General features: G+C 45.1%; 1 protein-coding gene across 2 annotated transcripts in view; it reads left to right on the top strand.

Moving 5' to 3' along the window:
- ARHGAP31 (Rho GTPase activating protein 31) overlaps positions 1–16069 on the top strand; it is a 115074-nt gene extending 99005 nt beyond the window's left edge. For both annotated transcript variants that reach the window (XM_082460020.1, XM_082460021.1), the window contains exons 11-12: positions 5594–5871; positions 9061–16069. In XM_082460020.1, coding sequence (XP_082316146.1) covers positions 5594–5871; positions 9061–11502 — 2720 coding nt within the window. In that variant the 3' untranslated portion in view covers positions 11503–16069. The remainder of the gene's footprint in view (positions 1–5593; positions 5872–9060) is intronic.
- Positions 16070–16796: the final 727 nt, after the last annotated feature.

Here is a 16796-nt window from a genome sequence, read left to right as displayed (position 1 = left end):
TCAGCTTGTGGAAGTAGCCTAACACCCTCCTTGGGCTTTTTTTTTTTTTTAATTGAAGTATAGTTGATTTACAATGTTGTGTTCATTTCTGCTGTACAGCAAAGTGATTCAGTTATACACATATATATGCACACACATTCTTTTTTTATATTCTTTTCCATTTGGTTTATCGCAGGAAATTGAATATAGTTCTCTGTGCTATACAGTAGGACCTTGTTGTTATTCATCCTATATACCATAGCTTACATCTACTAAACCTAAGCTCCCGCTCCATCCCTGCCCCAACCCCTCCCCCTTGGCAACCCCAAGTCTGTTCTCTGTGTCTGTGAGTCTGTTTCTGTTTCGTAGATAAGTTCATTTGTGTCATATTTTAGATTCCACATATAAGTGATATCATATGGTGTTTGTCTTTCTCTTTCTGACTTACTTCACTTAGTATGATAATCTCTAGTTGCTTCCATGTTGCTGCAAATGGCATTATTTTGTGTGTTTTTTTTATGGCCGAGTAGTATTCCATTGTATATATGTACCACATCTTTATCCATTCATCTGTCGATGGACATTTAGGTTGTTTCCATGTCTTGGCTATTGTAAATAGTGCTGCTATGAACGTAGGGGTGCGTGTATCTTTTTGAATTAGAGTTTTGTCTGGATATGTGCTCCTTTGGGCTTTTTGAATGAGGGAGAGCGTAAGTACCCAAAGTATCATGAAAGGGGTGTTCAGAAAGGACTTCAGTGGCATCTAAAAGAAGCAGCCCTCTCAGGAGGATTCCAGGAACACTTCTCAGAAGTGGTGACATTTGGGCCTTCATAAATGGGTAGGACTTCCAAATGCAGAAAAGATGGAAAAGGGCATAATGGGCTGAGAGGTGCTGACTGTTGTGAGAAGTGTATAGATTTTGGACCCCAGCTGGGCAGATTCAGATCCGAGCTTCACCACTTTGGGGCAGTGTGACAGCTGGTTGGTATCTCTGAGCCTGTTTCTCTTCTGCAAAGCAGGGATGGCTCCTATCTCAAGGGCTGGGATGAGGTCTGCATGGGAAAATATTCATGAAATGCCTGCTCAGGGTGTGGCCCTCAGAAGATGCTCAGTAAACATCAGTCCCTTTCCCCTCCCCCTTCCCTTCAGGATGGGGCACAAGAGGAGCAAAAACGTAGGGGAATTAAGTGATGCCCTGTCTGGAGAATGCTCCATGGGCTGCTGTGGGTGGAACAGAGTGAGGGTTAGAAGAGGAAGCGCAGCCTTTGAGGAAAAAAGTGTTTCCAAAGGCTTTTATGTGACTGGCTGTCCTTTCCAAAAGAGAAGGTCCCCAGGCCCCAAGGGGTCTTTGGCAGACAGTCTGTTACTTTTTTTCCCTCTCTCCTTCCTTCTCTCTGTAATTCAGAATACCCAGTCTGTATCAAATTGGTCTTGGAAAGACACTGATGGAGACTCCAGTCTGCTTCCCTGACTGTGATTAGTGGCAGCCAGGGCAGAACAAGGGACCCTGGAGGAGGCAGCCACGTGGATCTAGGACCAATGGCCAGAGGGAGATGCCAAAAGTTTCAGCGACAGCGGAGGGCCTCTCACCTTTCTCTCTGATGGAGTTAGGTTAATGTAGGTTACTTATCTTCTTCCATAATTATTCCAAATGAAGAACTTCACCTTCCTTAATAAATTATTTTTTCTTTCTTTTGTACGGTAGCAATAGATAAAAGAAATAGAATTAAAGACAATTTTCCAGGTTACCTGATTCAAATTTTTAGTCACTCTGCTCAAACCCGTTCTTCTACTTTTGGCCAAACTAGGCAAAATTCCAGTGCAACCCAAAAAGTAAGAGATACCAAGTAAGTATTGCACTATAACTAAAGTGTTGAAAGTTAGATTATTGATCCTTTGAATGAAAAAAAAAGGATTATTCAATTAGTCATAATAATTAATTGTCTGACTTCTACCTGATTCAAGGCTACGTCTTGGTAACCTCCATCCTTGGGTTGGGGGGCGGGGGAGGAAAGGACCACAAACTGGATCCTTCTGAAAGGGCTGACTTACAAGCTACAACTAACACTCTCTGGGTCCCCTTCTAGAAATGCTTATTAGAGGGAGGTCAGAGTAACCATATAAATTTAAGGAGGCCTGATCAATCAAACTCCAGAATTACCCTAAGAGATATTAGGAGTTGCCTCATTCTTCTACTGAAGAATGTACAAAAGAATTCTTTTAAATAGTTATATTTTAGTGCATCTGAAACAGGAGTCTACCTACAGAAACATGTTTTGCCTATCTCATAAACCCAAGGTTCTGTTAGTTAAGGTACAGGCCAAGCTGCTGTAACACAGAGAACAAAACACAGTGGCTCAAACAAGATGGGAGTTGATTTCTACCTTGCATATCAGAGGTAGGTGGAAGCGCTCAGGGAGACGCTCTGGGGTCCCAGGTTCCTTCAGCCATCCCCAGGGGTGTTGTTCCTGCCTGTGTGGTCGAAGTGAGGGCAACAACCCCCACCACCACATTCCTGCCTGTGGGAAGGGGGTCAGGGGAGGCGGCCAAGCATCTTCCACTTAAGGGTGGACCCAGAGGTTGCACCCATCACTTCCACCTCCATCCCATCTGCCAAAACTCACATGGCCATGCTGACCTTCAAGGGAGGCTGAGAAGCATCGCTGGCTGGATGGCCAGGTACCTAGCGAAACCTGAGAGGCAGGGAACGTTCTATTTCAAAATGAGGAAGAGAATGGATACTAGGGGACGTTAGGAGTCTCTGTCTCCATGGTCACCCACTTCAAGCATAAAGCATCCCATGCTGGGAACCTGACAATGCCCTTCCCTTCTGAGCTACAGAGACTCTTTTATAGCTTACAAGTATCCAGCAACCACATGTACTGGACTCTTAGGCCCTTAGAAGATAGTTTCTAGACATAGATGCTGCCTCTGTCCTGAGGAACTTAACCCAGGGATGGGCACCACATACAAGTGAAAAGAAAATGGTAACCTGATGGCTTGGCACCGCACGGGTTATTACAGTGAGTGCTGCAGGAAGTGGAGGGAAGGAGAGCGTGGTCTGGGGAGGCTCCAAAAGAGGTGTTATTAGGTTAGCGTCTTGAAGACTGGGTTAGAGTCGAGTCTCAGGGAGGACCAGAGCGGGGGAGTATAAGGCCTGTTAGGGGTGGCAGGTCTGCTCAGTGTCACGCAGGGGAGTGGGGGAAGAGTGGATGTGTGGCTGAGCCAGAGTGAGGAGGGCTTTGAGCAGGACAGTGAATGATCTGAACAAGCTCACATGTCATGCAGACCCTTCCTCCACTCCTCACTTCAAGAGTCCACAGTCAATGAATGGAAGACCCTGAGCTTTACAAAAAGAGACACTGGCAAACATCCAACTAAGAGTTCTTGGTAAAATGGGAAAAAAATACTTTTAAAAAACTCACTGACGCATTACCCTTTTACCCAGAAGTTTCACTTCCAAGAATTTATTCTAAATAAATAGCTGCCCAAGTACAAAATGTGTATGCATATCACGGCATTATTTGTAATAGCAAAAAACAGGAAACAATCCAAATGTCCACCTTTAGGAGATGGATTGAATAACTAAGGTGCATCACTCACAGTTGAGTCCCATGGAGTCCATAGTGTTGTGGGCCCAGCACCATTTCCTCAAACTCTTGTTCATCTGCGGGGGACAGTTTCTTTGCACACAGAAGGCATTGTATCTGAAGTGTCTGCCTTGTGTTTCTGGTTTTCTGCCTTGGGGCTTTTTCTGAAGGGAGGAACTCACCCAGCCCTTGCTCAGGAAAGCCCAGAAGTATATGGAGAGTTAACTGAGGCAGCTCTCACCCAATAGGAGATGGGAGTCAGGGGATTAATGCCCCAGCCGTACACCCTTTGGTGGAATAACTATGGGGCACATTCCTCGTGGTTCTTCAGAGGGTCACCAGGGACTGAGTTCTGGTTGCTCACTGTGGTAACCACTTATTGATTTTTCCTCCATCACCGTCTCACCTCCTCACTCCTGCTTCCTGGGACCACCTTTCAAATAAGCTACCTGCTGCCAGGACCTTGGCTCAGGCTCTACTTTGAGGGGAACTCAAACTAGCCCACATCCTAAAGAAACAGTTAACCTACTTATATTACTAATATGGCATAGATTTCAACATATGTTCTTAAGTGAAAAAAATGCAAATCATGGAACAGTATAAATCACAGGCTATAATTTGTGTAATAAAGGTGGGGAATAAAAAATATATGGTACAAGTATCTGCTTATATATACAAAAATGAACTATGGCAGAATAAACCAGAAACTAGTAAAAATGGTTGTCCATAGGAGACAGTGGGGGTGTGGAACAGAATGGAAGCAACAGGGATGAAAGCAAAACTTCTCTGAGACCACTTTTTTACATAATTTTAACTTTTCAACTCTGTAGTTGTTTTACATATTCAAAAATTAAGTTAAATTTCAAAAAGCAAGCCTGCTAAGTGATGGGCAGAGGAAAATAGCACTTTGTCAGTTCTGAAGCATTATTAGTTCTGACATCAGAATGCTACTACTGGGTCTGATTTCAAAGCCAGCACTGTGGTCAGAGGCCTTAAGTCACCAGCATAACTAGTGGCAATGAGAAGAGTTCATTCTCAATCAGTAAACTTTTCTGAGCTTCTACTGTCTGTCTGACACTGTACTAAGTGCTTTGCCTCTCTAATCGACTTTATCCTCACAACAGCCCTGTAATATATTATTATATATTATTATGCCATTGTATCAAGGTTACAAGATTCATTGAGAAACTAGCATTTGAACTCAGGTTTCTTTAATTCCAATGTAAACAATAATAATATCACTGAGGATCTGCTATGTAACAAGCACTGTGCTAAGTACTGAGCCTGTAATCCTACACTGTGGAAACAGCCTTATACAGTGAAATAGGACCTTCTTCAGGCAAGGCAGTAGGGGCCAAACATGAAGTCTGCCTCCCTCTCTAGTGTCTTGGTAGATGTTTAAGATCAGAGCTTAATAACTTTAGATATAAAGATATATCCAAATTGATGTGCAGATCACCCCTGGGAAAAGTCACACGGGAAGCTGTAATCATAATCGTAATACATCTTTGTAGCTTGGTGTAAATCACAGGCTTCTGTGACCTTAGGCAACAGGCAAAAGACTGGATTAGCGCCAGCTTTCTCAACCTCAGCACTATTGACATTTTGGACTCGGTAATCCTTGTCGGGGGCGGTCTTATGCTTTGTAGCATATTTAGAAGCATTCCTGGCTTCTACCCGCTAGATGCTGGTAGCCACTCCCCACCACCCGGTTGTGAGAACCAAAAGTGTCTCCAGACATCACCAGATGTCCCCTGGAGAGGGGAGGAGCAAATGGTTGCCAATAGAAAACCACTGGACTAGATGATCTTCGAGGTCCCTCCCATCTCCAACAGTCTGAGACTCTGGGATCAGAGGACAGATCATTGGTAGGAGGAAAGGGTAAGGAATGTGAGGGAGCAGTGAGCTGGGAGAATTCCCTCCAGCCATGTGACACAGAAGTAGCCCGGGACAAAGACTGTGGGGGGAATGGCCTCTCTTGAATGGAGTCTCCTTCCACTGATAACTCTCATCCTCATTGCAGCATCTGTACCTAAGAAGGCAGCTCTTGAGAATATTAAGCCAGGACCAGATGCAGTGAGAGCACTGGAATGCAGCAAAGGCCTTCCCCAGGAGCCAGGCGGCCAACTGGAGAAGAAAACCTCAGAACACTCCCTAGGCTCTCGACATTCAAGTGAATTAGAGAAGAAGTTGGATGCAGAGAAGGCGGTGGAGGAGGGTGGAGAGACTGGCCAGGTGGAATCCAGCGCTCTGCAGGAGAGCCCTGGGGCCAGAGCCGAAGCAGTGTTTCTCCATGAGATGGTAAGGTGGGCTCACTGCCCGGTCCAGCCAGTAGGGTCCTCTTTTTCCCAGGGGCTCTTGGTACAGTTTAAAGTTTTTTGTTGCTGTTGTTTGTTTTGAAGAACCAGTTTCTGCCAAAGGGACTTTAGGGCACAGCCTTCTAATCAGGTCTGGGATTTTTTTGCAGTGAACTTGTCAGGGATCCTATGGTGATACGAAGTAACCATCCAGCTCAGATTCCCTAGGACCGACTCAACTCTAAATATTTCTGACCTGAAGTCACCATAAACCAGTAACATGTCCTGGGAATGTAATGACATTCAATCCTGGAAGCAGCACAAAACCTGCTTCTCGTGTCCTGGTCCCAAACGTGATGACCATTCATGGGGGCCAGCTCTCTTCTTCCAGACATCCTGGATGGACAGTTGTCTATGTTTATTTGTAAAAATCTTCTGTAAGATTTTCAGGATCTATTCCTTCCTCCTATGGCTCTGGAGAACTTAAAACATGATGCCAGAGCGTACTAAACCTTTTCCACTTTTTAGAGGTGGGATTTTCCAAGGTCTTTTGCGGGGGGGATATTCTTGCTCAAGATGAAGTCGTGAGGAGGTTTACCAGGGACATCCAGGGAGGAGTCTTGCATTTGGGAAATAGCTCTGTGACCTGGAGGAGTGTGCCAAAGGGGAAAAGAAAACACTTTGCCTTTTAACTTGCTTCCAGGAACTTGGTTTCTGGGACACGCACAAAAGGCTTGTGGGCTGGGAGTTAGGGCAGTGCAGGCACACCACAGTGGCCTCCGGAGGGCTGAATAAGGGTTCCTGTAAGGTGTGTTCGTATTTACAGAAGGAGAAGGTTGCAAAGAGCATTATGGGGATTGAATTTGGGGAGGGATCAAGTATGAATGACATTGCTTTGAGAAGCAGATGAAGTTAATGCTAGAAGGAGAACCAGGCTGGATTCATGGAAACAAGTAAAAGCGACAATTCATTCATTCATTTAAAAACATGTATTAAACACCTGTTTTGTGTCAGACACTCTGCTGAGCACTGGGATCACTGCAGTGTACAAGACGGTCACCATCACTGTCTTCTCGGAGCTGACAGCTTAGTAGGTGAAAGGTCATTAACCAAGTCTTTTCTAGGGTGATATGGAAGTATGAGTTCTGTGGGAGCATATAACAGGGGGATGCAACCTAGTCAGAGGGAGGAGGGGGGGGTCACAAGGGTCAGGGAAGGCTTCTCTGAAGAATAGATATTTAGATTGAGAACTTAGCTAGGAGAAAGGGGTAGGGAGCAGAGTAGGAAGGGAGAGACTCTCAGGCAGAAAGCGTAAGATGTGCCATGAATTTGAAATGGGAAAGAGCACGAAACATTCAAGGAACAAGAACAAGGCTGGAGAACGGGAACGTGGACTAGAGAAAGTGAGGCTCAGAGCAAAGCAGGAGCCACGTCAGGCAGGGTTGCTTGGAAGGGATTTGGAGCTTAACCTAAGGGCAAAGGAAACTCTTCAGATTTGCTTAGAATTTTATCTTTTAAAGGTCACTCTATTCTGTGAGGAGAATGGCTTGGAGAAGGGCAAGACAGCAGGCAGGGATGGCAATTAGAAGGCTAGTCTGTGGCAGACCAGGCGAGAAAAGATGGTGGCTTAGACTAGAGTGGGGGAACTGGGGATAGAAATGGAAGGCTTTCAGAGCTATTTGGAAGGTCGAGTGAATAGGACTTGGTGAAGGACTGGATAAGGAGTGAGGGAGAAGGAAGAATCAAGGACAACCCATGAGTTTCTGATCTGAGCAAAACATGCACTATGGTCCACTTAACTGAAATGGCAGACTGGGGGTGGAGGGGAGCTTAGATGTTCATTTATTCATTTAAATGTATTGTTTCTTAGTAAGAGATCAATAATGTAGGAGCTGCAGAGAGTAAAGAGATGCCTCTGCCCTGAAGGAGGGCACCGTCTAGTAGGCAAAATGGACACGTACACAGATAAATGCAGTATAGTAGAATTAGATCTCAAAAATACCCCTGCCTTCCGATCAAGTAATCCTACTCCGGGAAAGTTATCAGAAGGAAATAAAAGAAAACAATGAATCCATTTAAATTCACAGACCCCTTATTGAGCAATTACTCACAGTATACCAGGCATCATTTGGCCTTGAGGAATCAAAGATGGATGAACACAATTCCCGATCGAGGAACTCACAGTCCATTGGGAAAGATAAGACAAGCATCCAATTAACTGTAATGTGAAATGACATGTGATCAGAGCCAGGGGAGAAGCGATGTCAGGTGGGTAGCATGTCAGACTTCCCAGAAGGGCCGTCTGCCCCTCGGGATAGAAGTGCCTCCCCAAACTGCTTCTCCTCGGGACAGAATTAGGCCTTGAGATAAGAAACAAAAGGAACTGAAATTTGCTTCCCTGGCCCTGACCAGGCCTCCCTTCATCCCTTTCCTTTCTGCAGCTGTGGGCTTTGTGTAGGGAAAGGGAGGGACCGAGGAGGGCAAAGAGAAGCTGGGCTTGAGGGGAGACAAGGACAACAAATAAGACGGAGCAGGAGGCACCCATCACAGTTAACAGCGGTTATCTGTGGGCAGTAAGAAGATACCATTTTGCTCTTTTTCATCCTTCTTTCTTTTAATATGTATCCAATCTTTTTTTCCATGTGGAATACGTATTTCTTTGGTAATAAGAGGGGAAAGCTATCTTTATTTATTTGGAAAGCAGGTGTCAGGACAAGAGTTAACATTTCATTCCACGGGGAGACTCTCATTCTTGTGAGCCATCGGGTCAACCTGAGGTTATATGAGATCAGGGGTTGGTTTGTTTTATTAGGCAACAGTGCACAGGGATTAAGTGCTTATGTTCTGGGGCAGACTGAGCTGGAATTCAATCTTGGTCTGCTGCTGTGTGGCTTCGGTAAAATGTTTAATCTATTTGAACACAGGTCTCCTCATCTCTAAAATGGGAGTAATTACAGTAGTATTTATCTTTTACGGTTCTTGGGGAAATTAAGAAAATACAGTTAATGATGTCATGGCACACGGTAAGCATGAATAAACATCCACAGTTATCACTAACGCTGTATCCTTTGTGTACTGAGGTTAGCGCCGCCAGGCACTGCTCCAGTCCCTACACTCTCCCTGGGAAACAGCGCGGATGTCCGCGCCGAGAGGGTCTTTGGTTCTAAGTAATCAGTTTCTTGATGTTTTTCAGGATGAAGATGATCTGGCCAACGCCCTGATCTGGCCTGAGATTCAACAAGAGCTGAAAATTATTGAATCTGAGGAGGAACTGTCCTCCTTGCCACCACCTGCTCTACAGATCGGCGCGACTCCGCCTATTCCTGAGTCTAGTCCAGGGTCTCTTGCTTCCCCGGAGCCTCCTGGGAGCCTGCCTTGTGGCTCCGCCCCAGCTCCAGTTTCCGCCCCTCTGGAGGAGTGGACTAAGGATCCAACCAATCAGAGCACACAGGGCACTTCCGCAGCAGCCAATAGAGAAAAGTCGGAGACAACCAGCATCCTCCATAGATCCGAGCCTGAAAAGGGCCAGCGCCCAGACCCCACCAGCCTGACTCCTCTGGAAATGGTTCCATTTGAGAAGTCTTCTCCACAAGCAACAGTGGAGGTGGGGGGCCCAGGGAATCTGTCTCCTCTGCTCCTGCCTGCTCCTCCTCCTCCTCCTCCAACTCCTTTGGAGGGGGCGCCTCCAGTCCAGCTATTGAAGGGTGGCCCTGAGAGAGAAGACTCATCTGGGAATTTGAGAACAAATCCATATGTAGATCAGCTGAAGTCCAAAGGCAGCCCTGGGATCCCCAGTCTTCGTCAGGGAGAGGAGGCCTCTTCAGAACAAAGTGAAAAGCAAAATTCAAAGAATGCTGCTTCTGAGGGCAAAGGCTCTAGCTTTCCAAGCCCAACCAGGGAGGTTGAGATTTCCCCACAAGGAGAGGAGGATGTAGCCCACTTAGTACAGGAGCCCTCAGACTGTGATGAAGATGACACTGTGACAGACATTGCCCAGCATGGCCTGGAGATGGTGGAGCCCTGGGAGGAGCCCCAGTGGGTGACAAGTCCCCTGCACTCACCCACCCTTAAAGATGTACAAGAGGCCCAGGTGCAGGGCCCCCAGGGCCACCGACTGGAGAAGAGGCTTTCCCACAGGCCCAGCCTTCGCCAGAGCCATTCTCTAGATGGCAAAACCATGGTTAAGAGCCAGTGGACTCTTGAGGGTTCCTCCTCCAGCAGCTGTGCTAATCTTGAAGCAGAGAGGAATTCCAGCCCTCTGCAGCCCTTGGCACCCAGGAGCGAGATTACTGGATGGGATGAGAAAGCCATGAGGTCCTTTCAAGAGTTCTCTGGCCTGAAAAGGACAGAGGTTCCTCACAACCAGAAGGGACCAGGTGGTTTGCAGCCCAAATCAGCAGAATCCAGCCCTGTCAGTCTAGCAGAGGGAAAGGAAATGGGGACACACCTGGGGCCACACAACCCTCAAATTGAGCAAGGTAGTGATCCTGGGCCAGAAAACAGCAAGGAGAATTCACCGGGTGTGCAGGACAGCACCTCACCTGGAGAGCATCCCCCAAAGTTACAGCTGAAGAGCACTGAATGTGGGCCCCCAAAGGGGAAAAATAGGCCTTCTTCTCTCAACTTGGACTCCGCCATTCCCATCACTGACCTCTTCCGGTTTGAGAATGTGGCCTCATTTGGTTCACCTGGAATGCAGCTCTCTGAGCCAGGAGACCCAAAGATCACATGGATGACCTCATCTCACTGTAAAGCAGACCCCTGGAGGGTTTACTCCCAGGACTCTCAGGACCTGGACATTGTTGCTCATGCCCTGACGGGCCGCCGTAACTCAGCTCCTGTGAGTGTGTCAGCTGTGAGAACCTCCTTCATGGTCAAAATGTGCCAGGCCAGGGCAGTCCCAGTCATCCCACCCAAGATTCAGTATACCCAGATCCCACAGCCCCTGCCCTCTCAGAGCTCAGAGGAGAGTGGGGCTCAGCCCCTGGAGAGGAGCCAAGAGGAACCCGGCTCAACTGGTGGGACCTCTCAGAAACTTGCCAAAGATGATTCTCTCTCCTCCTTGGAAAGCCCGAAGGAAGAGAAACCAAAGCAAGATACAGGAGCCATTGAGTCCTTACCAATGGATGCCACTGCATCTCGCATGTGCGAGGGATCCACCCTTTCTCCAGAAACAGGTTTAGTTAACCTGCTCTCCACTCAGGATGCAGTAGTGCAATGTAGAAAGCGCACATCAGAGACAGAGCCATCTGGGGACAACCTTCTTTCTTCAAAAATAGAGCGACCATCAGGGGGTTCTAAGCCTTTCCACAGGTCAAGACCAGGAAGACCTCAGAGCCTAATCTTACTCAGTCCTCCTTTCCCCATTATGGACCACCCACCCCCCTCATCTACAGTGACAGATTCCAAGGTCCTGCTGTCCCCTATCAGAAGTCCCACCCAGACAATTTCCCCTGGCCTTCTTTGTGGGGAGTTGGCAGAAAACACATGGGTCACACCAGAAGGGGTTACACTTAGGAATAAAATGACCATCCCTAAGAATGGCCAGAGACTGGAGACCTCAACAAGCTGTTTTTACCAGCCCCAGCGGAGATCAGTGATCCTGGATGGCAGAAGTGGGAGGCAAATAGAATGACATCAGTTCACCTGATGGTGTCTGAGAAAATGTCATGATTCATCTGGAAGTTATTACAGAGGCAACTTGCCTTTATTCCAGGCAGAGGTTATCCAAGTTTGGGCTCATTTTGGCCTCTTCTCTTTCTTCAGCCTTTTGACCATTTATTAATTAGGCCATTTGCCAGAAGAGAGGTCAAGGGAAGGACCAAGAGATGACATTTAAATAAGCCTATTTGAGCAGGCAGGGAAAAGTCAGGTTAGGGAAAAGGATGAAATGCTGGCCTCCAGTGATATTTGGGGCTTATAAGTTGCATCACTCTCCCATTGCTATTATCTAGTACTGTTGAGAGCTGGATGTGATAATGTCTTTTGAAAGAAAGAGAAATCCTTTGCCTGTGTTGGAAAATGTTGCTATTGAGGTTTGAAGGCCTCCTATTTACTTCATGCTTTTTCATGCTCTTTAAAGCATGTGTTCTTTTAGACCAGTTTTCTGATAAGCTTTGTAAAAGTGTACTATCCAGAGTAGAAGCAGGTTTGGAAATGCAAACTAATGTACACTTAGACATCCAAGTGGGTGAATATAGCCATGCTTTCCCTGGAATCCCTGCAGATCTATCCCAGATGGCTCCATATACCAGCATAGAAAATCAGAATCTATACTCAAGAGCAAACTCTGAGACTGGCACAATCCAAGAAAACTTTCTGGCTCTGGCTTTTTATTAATTTGGGACTCCAGCTGCCACGATCCTGCCCTGTGATTTATAAATCCAGTAGGCGGGCAGGGTCGGGGCTGAGTTGAGGGTTACCTCAATGAAATGTGCTAAATCTTCATTTAGTATGAGATAGTGATCTGCTCTCCTTCCAATATCAGAGTTCACGAACAGATTGTCATCATAGAGAAAAGCCTCACACATAGGCAGAACTACACTCCAAACGTTGTGTTTAAATCGGTGGGACTTTCGCAGAAAACACCTCTAGCTCAGTTTCACTCGCCGTCCACACTAGGCTGGGACCAGAGTACCGGAGAGGATAAGGGGGGAGCCCTAGGAAGAGCGGGAAGAACCCTTGCAGGGTGGCCATCACTCCCGCTTGGTGAGAGCTGCCCTTCTTGAAAATGTATTTCATTTTAGCCAGTGGGTGCCTTGCTTCCTCCCTCCCCCTCCATTGGTCAAGAGCAGATTTGAGGCACCCCTCCCCCTTCCATAATACCCCTCATCCAGCACCCACCCCAGGCACTCAAATTTGCTCTTCTCCTGTCTATATGCAAGCAGAAGCAATAAACCAATCTGATTTTACTTCAGTTATTTAGAACTTCAAATGGTTCTTTCCTTTTCTGCTGGAGAGAGGAAGGAGAATTAACATAACCTGCTGGCAGATTTTTGGTGCTCTTCCAAAAAGGGCTTCACAGGAGCCCTTCTCAATGCAAAACCCATCAGGGTATCAACACTTTCAAACCTTCTAAGACAACTACCTTGTTTGAGAAACAAAGAAAGACAGGACCTATTTTTAGCTTTATGCACCTCTTCTCAGGTTCAAGGCTGGCTGAACTCTGTCCAGAAGCTCAATCGCTGCAGACATTTCTCTAAGAGCTAGCAGTACCTCTGGGCAGACCTCACAACCAAGGCTGGCAATGGGCTGGGTAGGGGCTGAACTGGTTACCTCCTGCAGTGAGAAATTGGAAGCTGATGTCCTGCAACAGATACATATCCCTCTCTCCCTTCTTCCCTGATACGCCTTACAGAGAGTTTTGAAATCTTGTCCTATAACTTTTAAGCCAGTGTCTGTGACAGAGATAAATGGCAAGCCAGCTGACGAGTTCTGCTCTCAGAGGGCACTGAGTGAGCAAGGGGAGCAGTTAATAGGCCTTTGGTCAGTGGTTTTTGCATTGGGTGAGCATGACATTGGACCAACAGCCAAGGAGATGTAAACCCATAAGAAAAGTCCTAAGGTATAGCATTTTTCCCCTAGGCAAGAAAGGTAAAGGAATATAGTGGTGCCAGATGAGGAAAGCTGTGTTCAGGAGATTTGAAAAGTACATTTCTGCCTTATCAGAAAATGTGGCAGACAGGCTTTATGTCAATATCAGTACACTGTGGTGTCTACATTTTGACAAAGACCATGTTCCAGTTAGGATGTGAGAGAGGGAGGGAACTGCACTTTGCTTCACCATCAGAACTCTGAGCCAAGTAATGAAATATTTAAACTATTTTATGATTATTTAAAATTTTTGTAACACTTAGAGGATATATTTTTATTTGAGGATAGACTGAGAAGCCACCATTTACATATTAACAAGTGAGTTCAACTTGAGGCACCTATGTAGAGTAAATGGCTGCCATGTTCCTTAGACTCTGACATCTTTCATTTGCAGCATCATCTTCAGAAGTGTCAGTGTGTGGATGTCATCCACATGTCATCACACACACACAGTGTGTGTGACAACTGTCTGGAGATATTCCCTACTCTGAGCTTTCCCAGCCAGAAGGCCTTGGAAGCTGACTCACCTTCTTGGTCAGTGTCCTGCTGCTAAAGTATGGACCTCTCCATAATCATAAACTTCCTGTGGGCTGGGGCCAGCCTGGCACTGATGAAATTCCATTCCATGACAAGGAAAACTCATTACATTTTCCCCTTGAAATTGTTCCCCCAAAATCTCCTGAGATTACCTATTTGGTCATCCACTTGGGACTGAAAAATGAACCCCCTGAGAATGGCTGGATGGAAATCAGACTGCCTGCTTCCATCTAGGGGAAGGAGAGAAGAGGTGCTGCTATTTATAGGAGGATCTACATGGTGCCCTAGAAAGGGCTACAGAAACAAATTCTCAAAAGGCACCTTCAAATCAACTATGAGTCAAAATGGGGGTGGCTGAATTTAAAGTGAAATGCATGCATATTCTAATGTTTCTTTCAGTGTTAATGGTTGCCTAAGAAGATAATAACCTATATTTATTGGCAAAATGGTCCTCCCAGGCCAACCTTTTTTTTTTTTTCTTTTTTGCCAAAATGTAGCAGGTAAAGGGAATTTAGTTTTTATTCTCTGCTTCAAATGGAATAGGAAGGGGCCTGATCAAAAACCCCATTAAGACACTGTTAGCCTAATCTAAGCCCTAAAATTCAAAATATTGGCCAAGGCAAAATTCTGAATTCTGGGGAGATTTAAAATGTAAACATCATCATCCTCAACAGACAATATTTATGAAGAGCTTAGTAATATTGCACTGGGTACCTCAGAACTCTGAAATTCTTGAAGAGTCTAATGAAAAAGGGGAGAGGGATGGTAGCAAATCAAACAGCCTATAAGCAACCAGGAGCAAGATCTAGAACCATTAAGTTACCAAATGAAAGCAGCAGGGGAAAACAGGTAGCAACTTAGCATCTTTTAATATGATTGCTAATAGTGTTCAAGTTACCTACTGACTTTAATCAAATTAAACACAATTACAAATCCAGTAGAAGGTACTAGGAAGACATTCAGGTGTTGAGAATTTTGCTTTGATCACTTAAAAACTTAGAGAGTGGTAACTAAGAATAAATAGTTCTGAGGTTTTGCATGGTCTTAATTAGTTTGGCTGTGAAGTCTTGTTGGATCTCGGCAAATGAGCCAGGTAACATCAGGGTTCCATACTCCTTGAGAGGGGGTTTTAGACACTTCCATCATCACAAAATGGGTTAACTCCTGTTGATGATGAAGTCATAGGTCCAAGATAAATTGTTAGTTTCATGTCTAATGTTTAGCACATGATAATCACATTTGCCTAAAGTTGGGTGGGTCAGTCGATTGTCTACACAGGCCTTGTGTTCTGCCTGAAGAGCTACTGGGAAACCTAAGATTCATTTGTCTGGGATTGGAATGGGAGAGGTTCAGGGTAGGTCCAATTCCCACCAGGATTGATTAGGACCACATTCTACCATGGCCTATCCTATCTGATGACAACATGAATCTTGGGGTTAAATGTTGCCAGGAGTATGATTTCAGGCATTTCCAGCAGGAAGGTCAGTTCAAAATGTGGAATGACAAAGCATGTGTCCTCCTTCATCAACACCTTTCCTAGCAAAGTTAGACCAGAAGAGGGAGCAAGCACCTTTCCAAGCATGGAGAGGAATGGGAGATGGTAGAAGGGTGATTGCCTAAGATCAGGGTAAGTCCAGATAGTATAAAATTGGGGCCACCACTGATCAACTGGCACACAGTAGATCATTTAGTAGCGTTGAAGTTCATGAGCAATGCAGGGGTCACTTCTATGAGGATGAAGGAGGATGATGTAGTTACATATAAGAAACCTATGAAATACAGAGCCATGTGTTTTACTAGATGAATCACAATGCTTTGCATTAACTTAATGCCATAGTACTTCCTGGCTTATAATTCTGTAAGGTAAAGCACTTTCTCAAAGGAGTCTATTAGAAAGCCACATGATTTCAGCTGTTTGTTGAGCTTGACAAATATGTTTCCAAAGATATAATCAAAATGTTTTTCTATTGATTAAAAAAGCATAAATATTAAACCTATCCTTAGAGACATTTAAGTGTAATTAAAACAGATTGTTATGCTTTAAAAATGTACTCTAATAAATGATATAAAACATAATGCTCATGACGGCACTATGAACTAGAGGACATGGGATCAGCAAAATCAATAATAGGAAAAGTGGACTTTATGCATTCAGGCTCATTGTTCTACTTTGTTCTGTTTGATGTCATTTTTTATTACTTCAAGGTTTGGTCTCCTCACAGCAAAAGTCCTGATCGTTTGCTTCAGTAAAATTTTCTTGCTTTGTTATTTTACATCTTAATAATTGTCAAATATTTGCAACTTCACTCTCTTACTGTTGCAATCATACATGTCACCCAAGATACCCAGTATAAATCAATGGATGTTGTCATGAAAAATGAGAAGGAAAAAAAGCTATTACTTCTCAAAACTCCACAGCTTAAGGAGTTACGTGGGTCTACCTGCAAAGATGTGAACTCAATTTTTCTATTTCTTGAATTAGTCAGGGAAGACTATTTTTTTCAGTGATTTTTATTAATGGGGCTCTGAGGGAAAAAAAGCAAAAGTTTGCTATCCTGGCATATATTATCACAGAAGGGGGTTGGGGGAGGGGAGAGGCACTCAGTGAGTTGAAATGACAGGCCCTTAAAAAAACAATCATACAGCCTAGGCTCACAACTTGGTGATATTTGCAGTGAAAAATATTGTTGCCAAGGGTATTAAAATTCTAGCATTTCGGCAATATTCTATTTAGAACTTTACACCACTCAGGCCTGCTCTTGTTCCTTCACTGCTGCCATAAATGCCCTTTATCCTATA

This window comes from Balaenoptera physalus (genome assembly GCF_965194825.1).
Source record: "Balaenoptera physalus genome assembly, chromosome: 4".
Lineage (NCBI taxonomy): Eukaryota > Metazoa > Chordata > Mammalia > Artiodactyla > Balaenopteridae > Balaenoptera > Balaenoptera physalus.
The sequence above is the reverse complement of the archived record's forward strand: the minus strand, read 5'-3'. Positions and strand labels throughout refer to the sequence as shown.